This window comes from Trifolium pratense, linkage group LG4 (genome assembly GCF_020283565.1).
Source record: "Trifolium pratense cultivar HEN17-A07 linkage group LG4, ARS_RC_1.1, whole genome shotgun sequence".
Classification (NCBI taxonomy): Eukaryota; Viridiplantae; Streptophyta; class Magnoliopsida; order Fabales; family Fabaceae; genus Trifolium; species Trifolium pratense.
The window spans coordinates 24,240,376-24,262,830 of NC_060062.1; the positions used below are offsets into that span (position 1 = coordinate 24,240,376).

Sequence of the window (22,455 nt, forward strand, 5' to 3'; positions counted from 1 at the left end):
AAGTGTGAAAAAAGATTTAAAAACTAAAAATAAAATTCTAAAAATTATAGAAATCATTTACTTATTTAACCGATTATCAAAAAAAAATTACTTATTTAACCGTATATTATATAATAAACTCTTTATACTCATTTCTTAGAGTTCAGATCCACAACATACACGTTCTTAAACCTTAAACCCACAACCAACACATCCTTGGAAACGTACACCAAAACAAAAATGACTCTAATATACCCTGCGTATAAATTATATGTCATTTTGAGGAAAAAAAATTTACCAAATTATAAGTTACTTTACATTATCAATAAAATATTTAATGTTATTTTTACTTTTATGAATGACTATTTTTAGAAACTATTCATTTTAAATTTTTTGTCGTAAATCAGGTATCCACTACGCGCAACTTAAAAACAAATTCCTTAATCATTGCATAATCCAAATGGGGGGAAACCCTCCCTAAGAATCTTAATTAATATTGCTAAATCCCTAAGCCGGGGATAGAGCTCAGGAGTATTTTTAAAAATTATTTATCCCGGTCATCAAAAATATTATATTATTTAAGATCATTTATAACTTATGTTACCTATAAAAAAAGATATTTACCATTTTTTTAACATTTTTATTTTTGCTATAAGATGTAGTTTGTATGCATCGTATTTCCCGTGCGGGTAAAAGAACTAGTTATATATTAAGACAAAATACAATTTGCACACACTTAGGTGCCTAAGACCATCTCTAATGGTGTAGTACCTATTAGGTACTCATGGTACTTATTAGGTACTACCATTAGAGCACAACACATTTTAGTACCAAATAGGTACCACTTCTCAAATAAGCACCCTCTCTCTCCACTACAAGAAAACTGCTTTGGAGCGTCGGCCAAAAAGAGACGCTAAATGGCAAAAAGCGGACGCTACAAGGTACTTAGCGTCAGCTTAGCGTCTACATCGTGGCAGACACTTAAATGCCCGAAGCTAGACAGTTGCGTCCAGCAGACGCTATTTGGCGTCCGTCCCGTTAGATGCTAAGCGGAAGCTAGTGACATGCTTATGAGGCAGACGCTAGTAGCTTCGATTTTTGGGTGACGCTACACATATATATTGGTGTTATAAAACGTCACCCTTAGAGTCCGCTTGACAGACGCTAAATGTAGCGTCTGCTCTAAATAGATGCTATATTTTAGTTTCTGAATTATATAGCGTCCGCTAAAGCAGACGCTTTTGTTTTTTATTTTTTAATTTAAAAAACTCATCCTAGAAAGGAACCTATCCTGTATTTCTAAAAATACATCAAAAAATTATTATCTTTCATAGTTTTCGACCATAATTTCTCACAACCATAAAATCTCTACCAATATATTCATTAAAATATCAAAACCAAAGATAACAATCATAAAATCTCTACCAATGTACTCATTAAGGTCATCAAAACCAAAGATAAAGAGTCAAAAGCATAAAAGAAAGCCAAGAACACAATTGTATTTATACAATTGATAACTTAGAAATGCGACAAAAATAATGTCATTAGTATAACTCATACTGCATCCTTGGACCAATATGCCTATGAATCTAGGAAAACTTTAAATACACCGGTTTAATAGAAATTCACCTACCTTCGACCTATGTAAATGATTGCATATCAATTGTACATATATAGATGCTAAAAGATTCAATTATACCAATCTAGCATAAGCAAGATATTTTGGTACAAGTGCTGAAATAGTGGCAATGATGTGCAACTTAATTTCATCATCTTCTTCGACTGTCTTCATTTTGTGTCAATTGACTCAAATGTTCTAGATGTTGTTCCTGTAAATCGATATGACACTAATATCATTACAAACCCCAAAAGCACTGTCAATTGACTCAAATGTTCCAGATGTCTGTCCTGCATATTTAAGCATTCAAATATTCAATCAAAATTCCCACTACATAAAATGTACCAGCATATTTTATGAAAATGAAAATTGAAAAATCAATAAATCCAGCAGCTAGAAATTATAAATTCAGTTTCAAAGTGAGTATAGAAGACTAGTGAGTGTGGCAAGGTAAGCTTAGTGGCTTATGACTTTCCCAAAAATGCTATAATTTCAATTTACATAACAAAGAGTAAATACCAAGTTATTATCAAAGATAATCAAACTCAACTTCTTTACTAATACGTTATTAGCCTCTTGGTAAGATTAGTAATATTTGTTGAAAATGCCAAAATTTAAGCCTTCAATAATATCAACACTATGCCACTAGCAAAACTAACATGCAATATCATGTGCAAGTAAACAATTAAACAATATGTGCCCATGATTTGTAAGTATAAGTATGAATAAAATTTAGGAGTTTTTTCTCTATACTGACCAATTGTAAAATTTTCTCTTCAAGAGATCGGTCCATTTGATTTGAGGAACAGATCAAATTCAAAGTGTTTATGGACACATTTACTAAAAATTAAGAGTGTTACATGCAATACTTATAAAAGGTTTCTTACACTCTTGGAGAACATATTAATATATTCCCTATGGTAAACTAATTTTATAATAAAAAGCCATATATTGGTAAGTAAATCTGAAACTGGTAAGTCAGATCTTCATCAACACTTTAAAGAGATAATGCATAGAGATAGATAATAAAAAGCCATATATTGGTAAGTAAATCTTTTAAGTATTTTTGTCATAGAGGTAGATAATTATATGCAAGTACATATATGTGTAATTATCTAAAGATAATGCAACAGCAAGCTTCTTATTGGTTGATCTTGTGCATTTTTAAACGATTCAAAAGAAAAATTCCCTTAAACTAAAATAAATCTTAAACATAAATTGGATAACTTAGCCATCATGCAAGCACATCAAAAGTCATCCAAATTCAAAGAAAATCATGCACAACTCAAGATCCAAACACAAATCCTAGCTCTTGTTTCCATTTCACACACACAAACACACACATATCTATATTATTACCAAAGAAAACACCATGTAGCTATGGACAACCAATAAAGACACGACCACCTAACGTAATTAAAATCCAATTCTACATATAGAACCCACTAAAATGCATTGAAGTAGAATAACAATAAAAAATCACCTGCATGGAAGCAAGAAGGTCTTGGCAATGACCCTTCAAGATTGAAATATCTTGTATCTTTTTGTTCCTGGACACAAGATTCATAGGGTTTACCTGCATATATAAAACCAATTTCAGTTTTAAGCACAAAGTAGGTACAAACTTTGAAGGCTTAAGTCAATGTCTATCATTAGTTTTTCATAAGAATCGAAAAAAATTGGTTAAAATGGGTGTGGTTAAATTAGAAACACTTCAATTCATCAGAATTTGAATACAATATACTATAATAAAATGAAAGTTAGCTTGTAAATGGTAGCCAATCAAAACAATCAATAGTGGGAGGGAGAATTTGTTCAACCCACCATCATCCAAATACACGGTTAGCTAAGGAGGAAAAAATAGACGTAAACAAAGAAAATACAGTCAGTGAACTCAGAAGATTAGAGATCGAGATGAGGGAGCAAGATTGAGATATACCAATTGAAGGAGGAGTCATCGGCAGTGAAATGATGACTGAACGACGGAGAGAATTAGCGAGTTGAGAGAAGTTTCCGTGACTATCAATTTCCAATTCCTTTGATTTTAGGGTTCTTCGTTTCATATGTGGTGACAATTTCTAAATCCACCAATCTTCTCTTTCGCCAAACCTGATAAAAAAAAAGCGCACGGAGATTGAAGCTATTCAAGAGAAACACGGATCCAACAATATTAGTGAACGCAGGTTGAACACAGATTCTGAGGTAGAGAAAGATTGGTGAATGGGTTCGTGAACAAAATCGGGTTCGATTGAGAAAAGAGTTGGCTTAGATTGTGGATTTGTGTAGTTGGGAACTGAAGAGAGTTTAATGAGATCGAGGGTTTGTGAGATTGAGGGTTAGTTCATCAGAGAGGGAAATTCATAGTTAGCCCATACAAAATTCCAGCTCTCAATAACATCATCGTAACCGGAAATTCCTTTCAAACCAGGATGAACACAGCATACCTCGTCCCTTTTCGCCCACATTGCTTGCATAGCTGCAAGGTCACCATTCCTGAATGAATTATAAAACTTGTTGTTTGCTCCAAGCACTTCTGTCTTGCTATCTTTATGAAGGCTTTTTAGAGTATCTCTTATTTCTGCCGCTTTAGCATAATTCTCCTCAGCAATTGCATTCTGTAACTCCTCCTCTAAAGTTTTTTCATCTAATGCAATGTTCTCGCTACTCAACATACTCTCTGAGTCTTCGCTTTTTTACTCCCTGTCGTGTCCATGAGAGAAACCAACGACATTTTCATAAAATGAAACATTAAATTTAGTAAAATAGTTAGTACAGAATAGTTAGGGCCATGGATGAAAATATAATCAGACTGCAGCAAAATCAAGACAACAGAAAGAAATAACCAACAATTTCTATGCTCGTTCACTAGACACAAACTATAATAAACAGTTGTTTAGGTCCTTGAACGTGTCAAGGGCTCTCACTATATTGCTTGAATGTATTACAGTTACAAAAACATCCCTGGATTTGTCTGTCCTTAGAGAGTTTGATCCACTAATGTGTCTTTCATTAGTTAGAATAGTCCTTAAATGTCTCCTCTTAATAAGTTTAGTCCACAAAATCACTAACAAAAAACATAATCGATGATGTTTTTGTAATTTCAATTCCAATACATTCAAAGATTATAGTAAACACAACTTTACACATTTAGGAACTAAAATGACGATTTACTCAATTATAATATTATACAAAAAGAGCCCTGAATTGATTTTTAAGGGTTGAAGCAAAAGAAACTTACCTAATCTTCTCATTTGAAACTTGAGGCATTGATTAGGAGAAATAGATAGTTGGTTTCCTCTTTCACTTTTTCCAAAAACCAACCTATTTGGCTCAAAGGATGACAGACAAACATGATGTCGCTTGTTAAAACTATTCATGAACAAACCCGACGAGAAATTAAACTCCTTGAGAGTAGAAGAAAGTCCCTTCATGAAAAAACTCAAAATTAATCAAGATTGAAAGGGAAAACATAACTTCATCTTTATTCCTCAGCATTTCATGAAGTACAATTTCCTTAAGTAAAATTCATAAAAAGGTCACCCTTTTTTCAATCATTCAACGAAATTCTAGGTAAACAAAATACTAACATTCAATCGATTAGAGTTATAAATCATTTCTTCCTCGTGAGCTTAGCTCAATTGGCAGGGACATCGCAGTTTATATGCAGGGGCCGTAGTTCGAACCCCCGGACAACCCACTTATTCACCTTAAATAATGAAATTTCTAGCCACTAGGTTACTGACAAAAAAAAAACTTATAAATCATTCCAAAATTTCCATTTCAAGTAGTTGAATTGAATCTATATTAAATCCAAGAAGTTTTAAATCAATTTATCGTTGATCAACACACAAATACTCTAAAGTGGTGATTTTAAAGAACCTATAAAAGAGACTTCTAAATTCCGCTAAAAAAAATAATAAGAAAAAGAAGCAAAGTTTTAAGGTTTAAAACAATGAGAAGCTTACATTGAAGGATAAGGCAGTTCCGGAAAGCGCCATAGTTGAAAGTTGTTATTGAAAGTTTACAACAAGTAGTAAAGGACTTGCATGAGTTGAACAGAAACACCAGATAACGATGCTTATGCTGAAATTCAGAAAATAAATAAATAAATAAATTAGTGATATTCCTTCACCAGAAATTGCTGTGTACAAATACAAACTCAAATAATCTACGAATACAGCAGCGGCTGCTACTTTAGAAAGTATGAAGGAATATGAAACTGCTAACTGAGTATCAGCAACACAATCCTACTTGTTTCTATTAGCAGTATTATCAAGATTAATTGTGATGCTAACCTCGCTGGCAAGAGAAGGCCGATGGGGTTTGGGAGCTACCTACCTTTCGCGACTCCGACGGGTTCCTGGTGGCTGGCTGCAGCAGCGACTTGGGAAATGGCCGGGTCTGAAGACCCTGCTATATATCAAGCACTTCAGATGGCGTTGGATTGGATTGCAGTACTATCGTAGAGATGATGATTCAGGGAGAAAAGCAAATCCCTAGAACGTGAACATTATAGGGAAAAGATTATCCAATTTAGCAAAATCGGGTTCGATTGAGAAAAGAGTTGGCTTAGATTGTGGATTTGTGTGAAATTTGAGAAGTTGGGAACTGAAGAGAGTTTAATGAGATTGAGGGTTTGTGAGATTGAGGGTTAGTTCATCAGAGAGGAAAGATAATTGTTGGCGAAAACTAATATTTTTATTAATTTAAGTGTTTTATAATATACTGTAATTTTTTTTTTCTTAATTTGGTCTATTTAGCGTCTGCCATTATAGACACTAACATATTTTTGTATTTTTAATTTCTTTAGCTTCTAAGTAACGTCTGCTTTGGCAGACGCTATATTTAATGCCTCATTAAAAATTTAAATTAAATTGAAAAAAGATGTAGAGTCCGCCCAACAGACACAATGGGGACGCTTGTAGCGTCCATGTCGTGGCTGACGCTAAAATTTTTGAAGCTAAAACACACTTTTGTTGTAGTGCTCATAGTACTTAATAGAATTTGTGGGACCCATTTATAAATATGTAGAGTTATTGATGAAATGTGTAGTTATTTGTGGGACCGGTTTAGAATTTTTTAAGAGGTGCTGGGTTGGAGTGATTGAGTACTTATTAGGTACTATTATTAAAAAATTATAAATGAGTGATGTGTACATGCGGGACCCACTTAAGTACCCAAAATTGGATTTCTCCATTGTAGATATTCTAAGTTTCTTTTAACCCGCCTAATCCATTCAGCCTAATCTATTCACCTACCACTCAAATTTCATTTATCCCGCCTAACCCACTTAAATTTCATTTATCCCGCCTAGCACTTTCTAATCCCTCCAACCCTTCAATTTCCACTTTTGCATAATATTTTAAAAATATATATACTACTCTTCACATTCCTTTGTATAATTCCAATGCAATAAAAAAAATGTTATGTAACTAGATTTTTTTTTTTAGTGTTTTTCAAATATATAACATTAATTAATTTTATTAAAAAAGATAAGCGTAATTGACAATTGGTATAATCAATAAAATATAACTTTGAATTATCAAAAAGATGCACAAAACTAAAACATTGAGCTCAATTAATGGCTTTGGTTAACATGCACAAGTGCATGATATGGTGCATGGTGCACAAGTCGTCGGTTTCATTATAACAAAATTTACAAAATCTACTGTTGGATTGAAAGTTTATATTATATAGATCATCCATGAAAAAATTTAAAAAAATTTAAAATTATTTGATATGTTATTGATATAAACTTTCAATCCAACGGTGAATTTTGTAAAATTCGTATTCGTTATAATAAAATCGGCGATTTATGCACCATGTCACGTACTTGTTCATGGTAGAACTTGCCCTCAATTAATTAGTTAATGAGCCCCGCTTAAAATAATTATTTTGGAAGAATTCGTGTCCAATTCTTGGATGAAACGATTTTCATTAACAAAAATAGTTTTAATATTTGTTAATCAACTTAATACCGTGAAGAATTAGATTATAAGTCTAAGTCAAAATATAATTTAAATTATTAAATTTTACTTTATTTATTTAGTTTTTAAGTCATTAACTTCAATCGGAATATAACCCTCAATAAAAAACAGTAGTTAATAGTGCTTCAATTGAATTGGAGTGTAATTCTCATACAATGATTGAGGTTAATAGTGCTTCAGTTGAGCCATAGTATAATCTTAAGTCGTTTTATATTTTATTTAGTAAAATTGTACTTTATTTATATAATTTTTAAGTCATTAACTTCAGCCGAATTATAACCCTCGGTCAAATACTAGGGTTAATAGTGTTTCAATTTGAACCGGAGTATAATATCCCATCAAAGTATAGGGTTAATAGTGCTTCAATTGAACTAGACTAAGATCTTGCTTTATTTTTAAATTTTACTTTATAGAATTTTTAATTCATTAACTTCGTTCAAAGTTTAAACCTTAGTCAAAGACTAGTGCTTCAATTGAACGAGAGTAAAATATTTAGTCAAAGTCTAGGGTTAGCAGTGCTTCAGTTGAACCAGAGTAAAATCACTATTTTCAATATAATAAATTACAGATAATATCACAAACACGATTTAAAACATTTAACATACTACATGTGTCCCTAAATATATGATCTTATTAAGATTTTTCATCGTCCTTTTTAATAAGAAATTTTTTAAATTTCTAAAAGTATTAATTATTTTTTCCCCAAACAAACCCCCTAATATATACGGAGTAGTGCGTTTTTTTAATTTTACAATTATGTAATAAAAACTCTAAAATATATATTAACTCATTATCACTTCTATTCTTGGTTAGGCGAAGCTGCGACTGCTCTGTGTTGTAAAGTGGGAAAGATTCCATTCCTTTATCTGGGTCTTCAGATTGGGGGCGATCCGAGACGCTTGAGTTTCTGGGAACCGATGTTGATACGTATAAAAAATAGATTATCCGGGTGGAAGAGTCGCTTCTTGTCTTTTGGTGGTCGTCTGGTTCTGTTAAAATCTGTCTTGACTTCTCTACCTGTCTACACTCTTTCCTTCTTCAAAGCTCCCTCAGGTACTATTTCTTCTATTGAATCTCTTTTCATTAAATTTTTTTGGGGGGGTTGTGAGGATTCTAGGAAAATTTCTTGGGTTAATTGGAACTCTATTTGCTTAAGTAAGGAGAGTGGAGGTTTGGGGGTCAGACGATTGAGGGAGTTTAACCAGGCACTTTTAGGTAAATGATGTTGGAGGATGCTAGTGGATAGGGAGGGGTTGTGGTTTAGAGTATTGGCAGCTCGTTATGGGATTGAGGGAGGTAGACTTCGAGATGGAGGGAGGAGAGGGTCGTTGTGGTGGAGGGAGGTAGCGTGTATTAGGGATGGAGGGGGCGAGACAGGGGCAGTTGGTTTCGGGAGCAGGTAGTGAAGAGGGTGGGGGATGGGTCCGATACTTTTTTCTGGACTGATCCCTGGGTGGATGGGATCCCTTTATGTCAGCGGTTTGGGCGCCTGTTTAAGTTGGCAGAGACCAAATCGTGTACGGTGGCAGGGATGTATGCTTCAGGATGGGGTGAGGGGGGTGAGGCGTGGGTGTGGCGGAGGCAGCTGAGGGCATGGGAGGAGGAGATGTTGGGAGAGTGTCAGTCTTTACTACTCACCATTATCTTGCAGGCTCATTCTATTGACAGGTGGCAGTGGCGTCCTGAACCTGACACGGGTTACTCTGTTAGAGGAGCTTATAAGCTTCTCACTTCTCATGTTTCGGTTACTTTGGATGATGCGGATAACCTTATTTGGCACCCTCAGGTTCCTTTGAAGGTTTCCATATTCGCATGGCGTTTATTGCGTGACAGGTTGCCTACGAGAGTAAATCTGGTTATTCGAGGCGTTTTATCTTCTACAGCACACTCTTGCGTTTTTGGATGTGGAGAGGCCGAGTCAGCTTATCACTTATTCATCTCCTGCAGTACCGTTGGCTCTCTTTGGGATCTAGTGCGATTGTGGATTGGTATCTCTTTGGTGGAGTTCACTACTCTGCGTGACCATTTTGTTCAGTTTGTTCTTTCAGCAGGTGGATCTCGCGCGCGTCGATCATTTTTACAGCTTATTTGGCTCGCTTGTGTTTGGGTTGTATGGACGGAGCGAAACCATCGGTTGTACACAGGATCAGAGAACACGCCCCTTATTTTGTTGGACAAGATCAAGCTTTTCTCGTTTAGGTGGTTGAAGTCGACGAGTGTTTCGTTAGCTTATAACTACCATAGCTGGTGGTCTAGTCCTATGATTTGTTTGGGCTTTGTATGATGTGTTTATGATTTTGTGTTTATGACACTTTGTAAACTTTTGTAGCTTATCTTGGTACGTCTTGTGCTGGGAAGGTTGTAGTGTTTATATATATCATTTTAGCTTTTTCAAAAAAAACTCATTATCACTTCTAAAGGATAAAATTGTAAAAAGAATATTAACCTTCAACAAATTTAATACTACAATCCACTTTCATAAAGTTTGCAATTTTTTTAAAGGAGTCTTATATTTAGAGAGAGAAGTGCTATAATTATTATTTTTTTGTTTACAATGTTGGCAATGAGGATCGAACATATCATCTCATGCATACTACCTAAATTCATCACCACTAGATCAAATTTGTAGCTTAGAAGTACTATAATTTTATTTAATTAAAGATACTACAACTACGTCATAATCGATTAATTCTAAATTTCTAATCCATATAGACATGATTAAAATGTAAAAATTGTACTTATATAAAATAATAAAAAAATCGTACAACACAACTAAACAAATATGTATGTTTGGAGTGTTAATAAATACAACAAACATATACTGCCAAGTTGGTAAGTGTTGTTGATCTAAAATCATAGGTTTCTATAGTTCGAATCTTGCTTATGCCACAGTTGCTTTTTTTTTTTCGGTATACTTTTATTTATCAATGCTGTTTAAAAAAATATAATTCACAAAAACGATGCCAACAGGAATCGAACTCATGAGGTGTTGGTAGGCAAATTGAGCATCAACCGCTACGACATATGCGGATGTTGTGATTGCATTTGCGTCGTGTAATATTTATAAACATTTGGTAAACATATTAAATCATCGTCTTCAACCTTCAGCCGGGTCATTCCGACCCGGTTTCAGACCCGTGGTACCAGCCTTGATTCACCCACCCGGTGGACTTCCGAGCAACAAGAAGCTCCAAATTATAACTTCAAATAGATTTTGAACTTCTAGAATCGATTTTGGATGACAAATCTAAACATGGGCTACAGATCTGCAAACGCTAACTCTGAATTTCATCTTAATTTTCATACTTGTTGTTGAAACGAAAGGAATTTATATTTATTTTAATTTCGTTTTTTGTTTTATATATTCATTCATTACTCTGTTAATAGTTAATTTTGTTAGAAAATTGTTTTAAGGTTGAAATGTCCATTAACGGAAGTTTCAGTGTTCATTTGTCTCTTCGGAGACCGTTTCATTGTTGTCCAAAGGTTCAATCCGCGTTTGGGGAAAAATGCACAGAGGTAGTAATTTCCAGAAAATTTAATCTTTAAGTTAAGGTTGTTGTTCAATGAAAATGGAGGATTTGGGTGGTGAATAATGAACACATGAAGAATGAAGATGAGAGATAATAAGGGAATTTGGACTTTAAAAAAAAAATTAAGAGTTAGATATTAGTTTTATGATTTAAATCTAAATAAAATAAGTTTTAATTATTACAATAATTTTAATTAAAAGAAGGACTAATATGCAATAAGTAAAACTTTCATTAAAAGACTCACCATAAACCTTCATAACACACGCTGATGTGGAATCAACTACCTTTCTATTGGACAGTTGACCTGACTTCTTTTAAGAAGTGAGTTTTGTGACTTCTTCCTAGAAGCTCCCATATATATATGCTAAATTATATCTGCAGTCTTTTATTTTGACCATTTTTTATTGGTCTTTTAATTTTATTTTATTTAGTTGGTCCTTTATTTTATATTTTCTCCGTTTTAAATTATAAATCTTTTTTGACTATTTCACACTAAAAAATATAATTAATTTTGTGTGAAAAAAGAGAAATTACGAGTAATTTTATAAAATTATCTTTGATTAATGGTATGCGAAAGACAAATTAAAGAATTGAAAGAAGATCGAGTAATTAATCTGTATAAGAGAAAAAATAACATTTATTTTTCAAAACAACTTATAATTTTGGATGGAGGAAGTATTATGATTGTCAAAAGTCAAAACTATAGATTTGGTTACAAGGTAGTAGGACTCGACAATTAGGCGCTCAGATCTTACACCCTGATTGTAAGTTCCACTAACTTTAGAAGACGAAGATTGCTAATACAGCCTCGGTGGGAAAATGTGCAATACGAGTAGGATTAATAGGTCTTGTACAGTTTTAGTCTAACGTAGGACGCCACTGTTGAAGAACAATTCAATCAGTTGTACAAGATGTTGTATTAGATACTGTAACATATGTCCCTCTGTTTAGTTAATTACTTGCTTTGCAAGATAGTTGTTAGTTTGTTAGTTATAAGTTATAACAGGTTGTTATAACTACTTTTGGTTTGTTGGTTAGTTAGTAACTAACTTGAGTTAGTTACTTTAGTTAGCTTGTTAACTAAGCAATACACTATAATTTGTATCTCTATAAATTATATTCATATGATCAATAATAATCAATGATCATTGATGAAACTATTCTCTCTCGGTCTCTTCCACTCTGACAGCCACAATCATCCATGAAGGAGAAGTTTTACGCACTACCTATGCAAATATCAGAATAACACAAAGATTTATTAGCCATAATTTTTGGCCAATAAGACTAATATTTGTGTGTGAACTGAATTTCAAATTTTCAATAGTATTTATCACACTGTCTGCATATTAAAAATAATAATTATATTTTACAAAATATCATGTTAATTTAACTTTTGGTATATATATTTTACAGATCATCTAATAGTTCCTTACACGAATCATCTGTTTATTGGGCCAGGTGAAATTTCATCACAGCTCCCAATTGTTATCCTTTTTATTAGTCTTTTTTAGACGAAAGCCTCTTTTTTTTATTAGTTATTTAGTGGGTACTTCAATTATTGATGTGCTATCGAACAAAAAAATAAATTATTGATGTGCTGCATATGCTTTATAAATAGAGTTATTCAATCCCGTAAGCAAAAAATACGATTTTTCATACTACCTTCCTCTCTAAATATAATACCACCTTTGAATTGTCCCCTTTGAATAAGATTTTTTTCAAATTTCCAAATACATTGATTATTATTTTTACCACCATATCCCTACTTTTGTTACATTTATTTTATGCAATATATTTAATAAAAACAATCAATCGTTAGTTGATTCAATGGTGATTAGTGCTGAACTTGGTAGGGAGGATCACGGTTCGATCCCTCGCAACTACGATCGGGAGGGGCTGGAACCACTTTGATGCTAGAACTGACCCTCGAACTAGATTAAACTGGCGGTGAAAGAAGACATTAAATTCAAATGATTTATGAACTCTCTCTAAAACGAATTGTTCGACAGAACCTGCATTCGATTTCTGGTGAAAAACAATGTTTTCTCTTTTTTGTTTTATTTTTAAAGACTAAAATCAAAATTTGCTATATTTGATATATGGACGAATAACATATTTAACATTATATTTTAAAAAATAGAAATATTTTCTATTTGATCAATATAGCCAAAGTTGAGTCTAATAGGTAAAAGAAATTCTAATAATATAATAAATTAACATTCGAATTTATATCGAGAGATAGCTCCATATTTAGTGTTCGATTGTTGTGGCTAAAATGAAAATTATCTAAATCACTACGTTTGATCTAGTAGTGAGGGGTTTGACTAGGATGATAGAGGTTTAGATTCAATTCTCAGTTTTATTGTAAACTAAAAAAAATGGAGCTTATCTCCATGGGAGAGAATCTATCTATGAAAAATAAAAATATATATAGTAATTAATACTTATAATTTATTTATTTTTTATAAAACTTCTATTTATTGTAAAAAAATAAAATAAAAAAAAAACTTCTATTTATTTTGAGAGGGGGAAATGATTCTTACTCAATTATCGAATGCAACTTAGCTTGAAGCTAATTAATTTGTCCTAACTATATATTTCTACACACCACATGCAATAGCAATACACATGTGTGTGCATAGTGCACTCCAATAATATTGGATTTCTTACTTTCCCCATATAATTATTGATTGATGTTTTGAAGTAGAAGGAATTGAATTAGCAACAAAATAACTTAACATTGATTTGTCATCATCATATTGTTTAATTAATTATGTGAATATATCGGTCATATTTATCTTATTTTTTAAGTGCTAAATTAGAGAAATTGAATGCTTATTAAGTATTAATATTAAAAAAATTATAAAATAAATTGTTTACTTATCACACTTACTTTTATTTTATTATCATGTTGTACGTATGAAATTTTCACCATCGTTATTAGTGAATTTTTCATCGTGGATGTTCTTAATTAGAGCAAAGTATATATAGAATTTGTTTCTTTTTTTCTTCTCTTTTTTGAAAGAATTTGACGTGACAAAGTGAGTAGCATAAAAATTATAAAAGTAGTTTAAATAAGCTGCAATATCAGTGGTAATATTTGGTTGCAATATTAAGGTATTATATCATCATACTTTATTTTTAAATATTTGAACAAAATGTGAATGAGTTGGTAGGGATGGTTTATTAGCATGAAACTCAAAATAAACATAAGTATATGAAATAGTTATATGATGAGTAATTCACAATCTAACATTAGGTGATCGTTCTAGTAGTTAAACTCGTACATTATAAGTGTGAAGAAATGAGAAATCTAGAGTTCGAACTTTAATTCCTCTAATAATATTTTTAGTAGTTATTAACTAAACTACCTCTATGAGACAATGAGATTATTGAATTTCTGACATTAGATTGGTATAAAATTAATGAACAAATTTAAAGACAAATTAATGGAATTCATCATTAATTAATCACTAACAACTTGAATCATTTAAATCACTTGCTTGATAGTGATGTATCTATGACTTTCAAATACTAACCACCCAGATGCTATGCTATATATGTTCATTTTTAAGGGGGGTCCTTATTGACCAAAATTTAAGCAAAATTAACTATTGAACAATTATTTGGTAGGTTGTACTTACCCTTTCTAAGATTTCAATGTGATGGAGAGTAGAGTGGGCAATTTGAAATTCAATTTGTAACATGTGGTGTAGTTAGACTATGCAGTTGCACGCAAAGACGGGTGTGTCATGCTTATTTTATCAATGGTGCATTAATCCTTTAAATTTTATTTGATCCTCTTTTGGTTTGGGGTGGTTAGGATTTTTGGGCACCCTATTATGTCTTCTTGTTATTGATAGCTAGGTCTAGGACTACTTTATATTTAATCCCAGTTAATGGAGTATCGCTTTTTTAACAACAAAATCGAATAAGGGTGAAATTTTTTATTAATTACCACAGTTCTGAGGAAATTTGAATTATGTATTATTTCAAATAAATTTGAATTTGATCATAATAACCTACGTACTGCTAAAAATTGACAATAATAAAATATAAAATGTCAAATTTTTAACTCAAATGCTGTTCAAAAAATAAAAATTCATTCAAATTAATTTTATCACAAAAAAACTAATGGCAAATTTCTAGCTCCACATATCATGCATGTCAGGTACAAAAGTAACAGAGTACTATGAGCTTAAATTTACTACTAAACAAGTGGCACCATGTTATATGGTTTGAATCATTTTAGGATCCAATTTTTCTGCACTCAAGTGACTTTTACTAGAGTTGCAACTAATTAGTTAGTTACTATTACACATGTCAATTAAAAATAGCCAATTTCCACATCTCACTCATTTACCAAATTCCTACATTATAGTAAGAATATTTTTTATACATAACATAAAATCTTAGTTTCATACAAACACAAAATCTCACCCATTCATTTTACCAGTGACCATTGAATCGAGATCAAATGGTACAAATTCAAGGTGAAAATTTTATATTTTAAAAAAATTGAAAAACTTGCTTTAAATTTTCATCGTCTGATCTTGATCCAACGATCACCAACATGGTAATTGTGGGAATGCGCACGACGGATTCATGCTTCATAACATAACATGTTTTATTTTATAACAAGTGGCATTGCCTTAAGAATAGTTCTTTAGACAAATTCCTAACCACAAATTTGATTCATCTTAAAATAGTAATCAACAATCTCTTTAAATAAGTTCTCACATTATCACTTCTAACAAGCATCTACTACATTGCATCATAAGAAAACAAATAGTGAACAAAAGTAGCAAAGAATTATGGCTAAGAATTCAAAAGCTTTGATCATTTTTGCTCTTGCAATGTTTCTTGTGAGCTTATGGTGCATGAAAGTAACTGAAGCACATGGTACTAATGAAGAACATGTAGGATGTAATACCAAACATCCAGATGGAGGTGAAGAATGCACAGATGAAGATGATGTTCTTGGATTGTATGCTGATATTGATGACACTTTTAAGAATACAAAGAGAACAGCTCACCATCTTCATCATCATCATCATGATGGTTTGGTTGGTGGTGATCATGAGGATTCTCCTGATGTTGCACACAATAATGTTAATGTTTTGGGACATTGATGAAGATTCAAGATTGAAGAGAGATTTTTCTGCAATTTATGTGTTTGGTTTAGTTAATTAGAATAATCAATTGCATTTGTTTCCAAGTTTCTAAGCCTAGAGTTACATTTTATTTTATTTTTCTTTTCTTTTGTTTTATTGTTTTCCCATCTTTATTGTTATGCAGAAATCATTTTAAATTAGTTGAATTTCATTTGTCAAAATCAATTGAAAATCAAATGTTATGATTTGATATTTGTCTAATCAATTTGTTTAATTCGCCTTAATTATAAACGATTGTATTTCTATTATAAATACAAACAAGGTGTGCTCTGTCTAAACACAACGATTTAGACAGAAATATAAATTCAAGTTGGTATCAGAGCAGGTTACAATTCTCAAACTTAATTGTGTTTCACGATTGTTGTCAGCAGCGGACATTTACTCCACCTTTCTATGTTTTCAATGTCTGGCCTGGCCACATACTGTTGTATGTCGCTGTCAACTTCAGTGGCATCCAACTACCAACCGCACCACTACAACCGCCTCCTCAAACAACCATCTTACGTGTCCATGGTCCTCTTAGGCTTCGCCTCAACACTAGTTTCAAATTTGGTCTTGGTGATTGGTTTCGGTGCACAAATACTTAGTTTCTATTGTGGCGACTTCTCTTTCCACCGACGGTCATTCCAGTGGTGACTCCTTTTTTTTCTTTCACATATGAATCATATTGGTGGTAACTTCTCTTCCCACCGGTGAACAGACACTTTTCCCACATATGGATCAAATTAGTGGTGTTTAAAGCATAAAAAGCTTTAGTTTGAGCGCGAGAGTTAAAGTTAGAAATCAATTGTTATAATTTGCTAGTTGTCATATCAATTATGTTTAATTAGCATTAATCATAATTACTTTTTTTTTTTTTACCTAAGTTCGAATCTCAAACCCTGCATAATACATGTGATGTTCTAACGAACTCAGTCATTGTCACATGAATGAATAATTGTAATTAATTTTATTTCTATTATAAGTACAAACAAGATGTGCTATGTCTAGACACCACCATTTAAACAAGAACAAATTAAAGTGTTTTTAACTAATAAGTATGGATACATAGTAGTACGATATAGGCTCAGTGATACAAAACAACATTTAAAATAAGATACGACATGACTCGTGTTTCAGTTAGTAAGACATATCAAACATGTAGATAGTTCTGTCCTTACTTGGTAAGAAGTGTTGATGTGTTTGAGAATTATTGGGGAATGTAATTTTAAAAAATGATTTAAATTGTTATCTGATACTTTTTGAATACATATGAGAAAGAGAAATGATTTAAAAAATGATGTGTTCGGTATCATATATGTGTTGGAGACCAATACGTCCATTTTGAAATATTTGAGCTTCATAGGTTTGTTAAGAATATATGCATTGAGTGAAGTATGAGTAGAGCAAGACATTCTAAGAAATTTTGTTAAAGTGAAAATTATTACTCCCTCCGTTGGCATAAGTTTAAGGAAACATATATAGAATCCAAGTAAAGGCGCGGCCAAACAGAAGTTACAAAGTATAGCTTTGTATTATCACAGAAGAATAAACAAGACGCCAAACCAAACAAGCGATAAGAATGTTTGTTCTTGCGGTGGATTAAACGCAGTAAAAACAACTTCGAGACATAAGAATTTCAGTTTGAACGTGAAACCAAACAAGCTACATATTCTTTTCAAATTATCTCATTTATGTAATTTAATTAAATAAATTTTAACCTTTAAAACTGATCTCTTTCTCTTTATTGCCCATCATTTTCAAGAATAAAACTCTACATTATATACCAAATTAATAAACTAAAAATACTTTGAAAAGGTATATAATGTAAAGACCTTAGCGTAACGCACGCATGTCTCCACACATAAATCAATATTTTCACGCGTAGCGCAAGTCTTGTCTTGACGCATAAATCAATATTTTCAAACAAACACTTAAAACGTCGTGGCAACTTGAGAATGAAAACAGATATTGTCTAATTTTGTATACTTTTATAAAGTTTAGCTTGTAACAAGAAAAAAACTTGATGAAGTTCAGTTCCAATCTATCAAAGTAAAGACACAATGACACTAAAACTTGATGTAACTCAATACTACAACCATAGTGATTGATAACTAATCAAAATATTTGAAATGAAGATTAGAAAAAAACTATAGAATTGACAAGTTCACTTATGATTTTTGCACCTTGACATGAAACATGGCAAACTTGGTGTACCTGTAACGAACTTTGCCTACCACAAGATCAATCCATTTGAATATCGGTTGCTGCTAGTAAGAATCAAGATCAATTGAAACATGGCGAACTTAATCACACAGATGTTGCTGCTAGTAAGAATCAAGATCAATCCATTTGAATATCGGTTGCATTAGGATTGGATGGATTTGTATTGAAAGGATTCCCATCAGCATTCTGACTAGCTCCGAATGTGAAGTCCGAAGGACCTATGTTGGACGGTGCTCGGGCAAAAATTGAAGGAGTTGTAGTGGAGCCGAAGGCAGGAAGTTGAGGTAGTTCGTTGGTTTTTGGGAAGCCAAAGCTAATTGAAGATGGTCCTCCTGCAGGTGAGAATCCAGCAGACAGTATCGAGTTGCCGACTGATCCGAATAGGTTTTGTTCGTACTCCTGTAGTTGCTGGTAGGCACCTACATTAAGAAAATATGGATGCACGTGAGAAAGACTAACCAAACCCTGAAAGTATTCACCGTCATGATCACAGGGATTTGACTCCTCTAAAGCGAGTGTAAAGACGGTGTGTTTCCTACTACTACTACCACCAAAAACACTTCAGCATGCACATCAACACTAATTTTGTCCCTAAATATAGAACCCTCTTGAGAAATTCCCGTCACTTTTTATATTTAGGGACAGAGGTAGTAACATACTGCAAATGGTCAAATATGAGACTGAACTATGAATGAATATAGTACGAAGTACGAGTTTTTGGACACTATTTTAAAAATCCATAATTAAGGGTTAACTCGGAGCTGACTAATTTGGTTAATTTTCAATGCTGTAAATTTAATAACTTTCTTCAAATATGACGACTTTACTTAAAATCAGAAGCAAAACAGAAAACAGTAAACAAACATACCTTCAGACAATTCAACGGAAGTTCTGCGTTCCTTTACCCACTGATAACTCTGTGCAAGTCTCCATCCTCTGGACTTCATCAGGTAGCCGATCACAACGGCTGGGGACCTGTCAAAGGATATATGTTAGTAAGAGAAAACTATAATGTTACATCTTATTTACCACAAACAAGACTGTCTGTGCCATTACTAACAAATTCAAACTAATTAGTGTCAACTCTCACCGACAAGCTTATAGTTATATCGTATACCGCTGCAATATCTTACCTACTCTTGCCTGACATGCAATGAACCAGAACACGCTCCTTATCCTTCTCACATTGCTCTGCAAAACAAACAGTGTTGAATGTGTAAATAGATGAAACGTGGGGAAAAAATTATCAACGTCAACAATGAAATAATCAATCTAATTAATAATTTTGGTTAGCCAAGTCAAATGTTTTAACTAAACAAAGGAAATAACAGTGTAAAAAAGAGACACTTGTTTTGTAAATCATAAGATACATGATGCATCAATAGAGATCAATGTTATGAATTATTTATGGATGGTTGTTCATGATGAAAGACTAAAACAATATGCAGCTTTTAATAGGTACTTATAAAAACTGTTAAAAAACTACAGGTTACTAAAGCACCGCAGAAAATTAAGTGATAAATACAAAGAAATGTTAAGTAGACAGGAAGGAACATACCAAGAAACTGGTTTGCTTCATCAAATTGGAAAGTTTTGTCATCTGGGAGGCAGTGATAGGTAAATGAGTTCTTGTAGAGATTTTGACAAGACGGGACAGTCTGCACAAACACGAAAAGGATAAGTATATGAAAATAAACACTCAAGAAGTTTAATGATCAGATTCAAAGTGCAACCTCTCAAAGGAAAGCTACAACATAAGAAGTGCAAAGCAAACCACATCAAAATACATTGTAGCATTTAACTTATTTGTTCTATTTTCTACACCAAAATATATCCCAAGTAACTCTCTTCCCGCCAAACAAACGGTACAGACAGAAATTAAGGTAGTAGTTCAATTTTGGCTTCTTCAAAACAACACACATGATTGTGCTGGGAGGCTGTTTGTGTTAATATATTTCATTTTGGCTTCTTCAAAAAAAAGGTAGTAGTTCAATTTTTTAACTCAAATAACTTAACCGCCCAACCAGTGCTGTCGATCATAGATCACAGAAAATTGCAGTTTGTTCAATTTCTGCTAGGCTACATTGCTATAGCACCGATATAGTCACTATTTGACAACAAAGTGTACTAAATAGCATATCACGGAACAATAGCAATTTGTTAGAATTCTGCTTTGCTATAGCGCCACTATTAGCCAACACTAAGCCACTTTATATTTTCAAACGATCAAATAGTCAAATCAATCAACCGAGAATACGATATTAAGTTTTGCCATCTAGAGGTTGATATGACCAAAGTTGTATCTTCAAGAAATTATTTGACTATTTACTCTTGTGCAGAATCAAATAACTATCAACAATTAAAAATATAACCTAATATTATCCCAATCATTATTGTTCCGGGATACACTATTTATTACAAAATATATCAAATAGCAGCTATAACAATGTTATAGCACTATTGCATTGCGGAATTCGATCAAACCCTATTTTCCGCAATCCACCGTCAACAGCACTAACAATACACAAACATAATCACACACACCACATTAAACCAAACAACACACATGATTTCACAACATAACATCAGTTATAGCACTATTGCATTGCGGAATTCGATCAAACCCTATTTTCCGCTATCCACAGTCAACAATACTAACAATACACAACAATCCAAATACACAAACATAATCACACACACCACATTAAACCAAACAACACACATGATTTCACAACAAAACATCAAAAAACATGCATCATCATCATCATCACAAAAAGACTATAATTGAATAAACAAAATCTAAATCATCAATTCAATCATTCAAAGAAACATTCAAGAAACAAAAACCAAGTTAATCTTACATTGAGAATACGTGAAATCCCTTGAGTTTTGAGAAGCTCAGAGCGTGAAGCATTATCATAGCTTCCCAAGTAAAGAAACTCCGGCAAGATCACAGAAGGAAAAGCACTGACTTGTACAGAAGTTTTCTCCGATCCAACCGGAACCCTATGACCACAAATTGAACAAACTTCACCTTCTTCATGTTTGTGATAGTGCCCACATACACCACAAGGATTTTCTCTCTCTCTTTTCCTCATTATCAAAATCAAACACCAATTTCAATCAGACCCAGATCGTGAAACAGCACGCTTGAAACAAATCAAGAATAAAAATCAGATCTTTTTGGAATTTAACAAAAACCCAGAAAAAAAAAAACCGATTCAAGAATTGGGTAGATGAAAAGATTGAATTTTTAGAAAAGGGTTTTGTTTTGTTGTGTTGGGTTTGTGTTGTGGTGCAAAGATAGAAAGAAAAGAGGAACAAGAAAGAGCTAGTAAATTATAAGGAAGTTTCTTGTTATGTTTTTTTACTTTCTACGAGGTAGTGACAAAAATAAGGTTTATGTTATTAAGAATAAGAAAAACTATGATCTGAATTTGAATCGACTGTAATTCCAATTCCAATTATGAAGATGGTAATTAATTTATTTGTAGAGATAGAGATGAATGAATAAAACGGTGAAATCTAGTTTTTTGTTTGAGATTGAATATTTTTGGAGATTCTTGTTTTTTTTTTTTTTTCTTTTTTTGACAAACTTTTTTTTTATAAAATATTTTTGGAGATTCTTTCTCAAAAAAATATACATTTTTGGAGATTCTAGGTTTGGCACGTGAGTTGAATGAGTGAAAGTGAATTATAGTAGGTTTTATATATTCTAGACTTCTAGTAGATCTTGTGATTGTACCAACTAGTGCAAGTACTTATCTGTTTTTTTTTTTAAGGGTTATGCTAAATAGTGTCTTTGGGGCACTAGTTAAGCATACTAAAAAAGGAAACAAATAATAAAGTTATTGATGAGAGAGAATAACTTTTCATATCATTAAAACATTGAATGCACAATTTACGAGATAAAACTTCTATATTTGTATCTTTAACTAGTGTCCCGGGGCACTGTTTAG

The 22,455-nt window shown here is 32.6% G+C and overlaps 2 protein-coding genes across 5 annotated transcripts; both read right to left on the minus strand.

Moving 5' to 3' along the window:
• Positions 1 to 1,453: 1,453 nt before the first annotated feature.
• On the minus strand, positions 1,454 to 6,498 carry LOC123881869. Of its 4 annotated transcripts, none has more exons than XM_045930620.1 (6): positions 5,936 to 6,260; positions 5,563 to 5,680; positions 4,836 to 5,022; positions 4,042 to 4,308; positions 3,081 to 3,173; positions 1,454 to 1,887 (listed from the first exon to the last, which is right to left on the minus strand). In XM_045930620.1, the coding sequence occupies exons 4-6, from the start codon at positions 4,267 to 4,269 to the stop codon at positions 1,768 to 1,770; spliced, it is 441 nt and encodes a 146-aa protein (XP_045786576.1). In that variant the 5' UTR covers positions 4,270 to 4,308; positions 4,836 to 5,022; positions 5,563 to 5,680; positions 5,936 to 6,260; the 3' UTR covers positions 1,454 to 1,767. The 4 variants fall into 4 exon arrangements, with proteins under 4 accessions (XP_045786576.1, XP_045786575.1, XP_045786578.1 ...); XM_045930619.1 differs by having other exon boundaries at positions 5,893 to 6,260; XM_045930622.1 differs by lacking the exon at positions 4,042 to 4,308 and having other exon boundaries at positions 5,936 to 6,498.
• An 11,743-nt stretch (positions 6,499 to 18,241) lies between these two features.
• On the minus strand, positions 18,242 to 22,061 carry LOC123923990 (protein-tyrosine-phosphatase IBR5). The gene is made up of 5 exons (XM_045976743.1): positions 21,358 to 22,061; positions 20,055 to 20,154; positions 19,630 to 19,687; positions 19,365 to 19,471; positions 18,242 to 18,915 (listed from the first exon to the last, which is right to left on the minus strand). Exons 1-5 carry the CDS (start codon positions 21,592 to 21,594, stop codon positions 18,614 to 18,616), a joined length of 804 nt encoding a protein of 267 aa, XP_045832699.1. The 5' UTR covers positions 21,595 to 22,061; the 3' UTR covers positions 18,242 to 18,613.
• Between the last annotated feature and the right edge of the window lie 394 nt (positions 22,062 to 22,455).

Bases quoted from the DNA above. Each gene is read 5' to 3' on its own strand.
- LOC123881869 (XM_045930620.1), bottom strand. From the start codon at position 4,269: ATGTTGAGTAGCGAGAACATTGCATTAGATGAAAAAACTTTAGAGGAG. The intron at 3,174-4,041 runs GTATGCTGTGTT...TTATATATGCAG, and splicing joins TGTGGGCGAAAAGGGACGAG to GTAAACCCTATGAATCTTGT. The intron at 1,888-3,080 runs GTGATTTTTTAT...TTAAATATGCAG, and splicing joins ACCTTCTTGCTTCCATGCAG to GACAGACATCTGGAACATTT.
- LOC123923990 (XM_045976743.1), bottom strand. From the start codon at position 21,594: ATGAGGAAAAGAGAGAGAGAAAATCCTTGTGGTGTATGTGGGCACTAT. The intron at 20,155-21,357 runs GTAAGATTAACT...GTGTTTGTGCAG, and splicing joins GGATTTCACGTATTCTCAAT to ACTGTCCCGTCTTGTCAAAA. The intron at 18,916-19,364 runs GTATGTTTGTTT...TTCTTAATGTAG, and splicing joins TTCCGTTGAATTGTCTGAAG to GTGCCTACCAGCAACTACAG.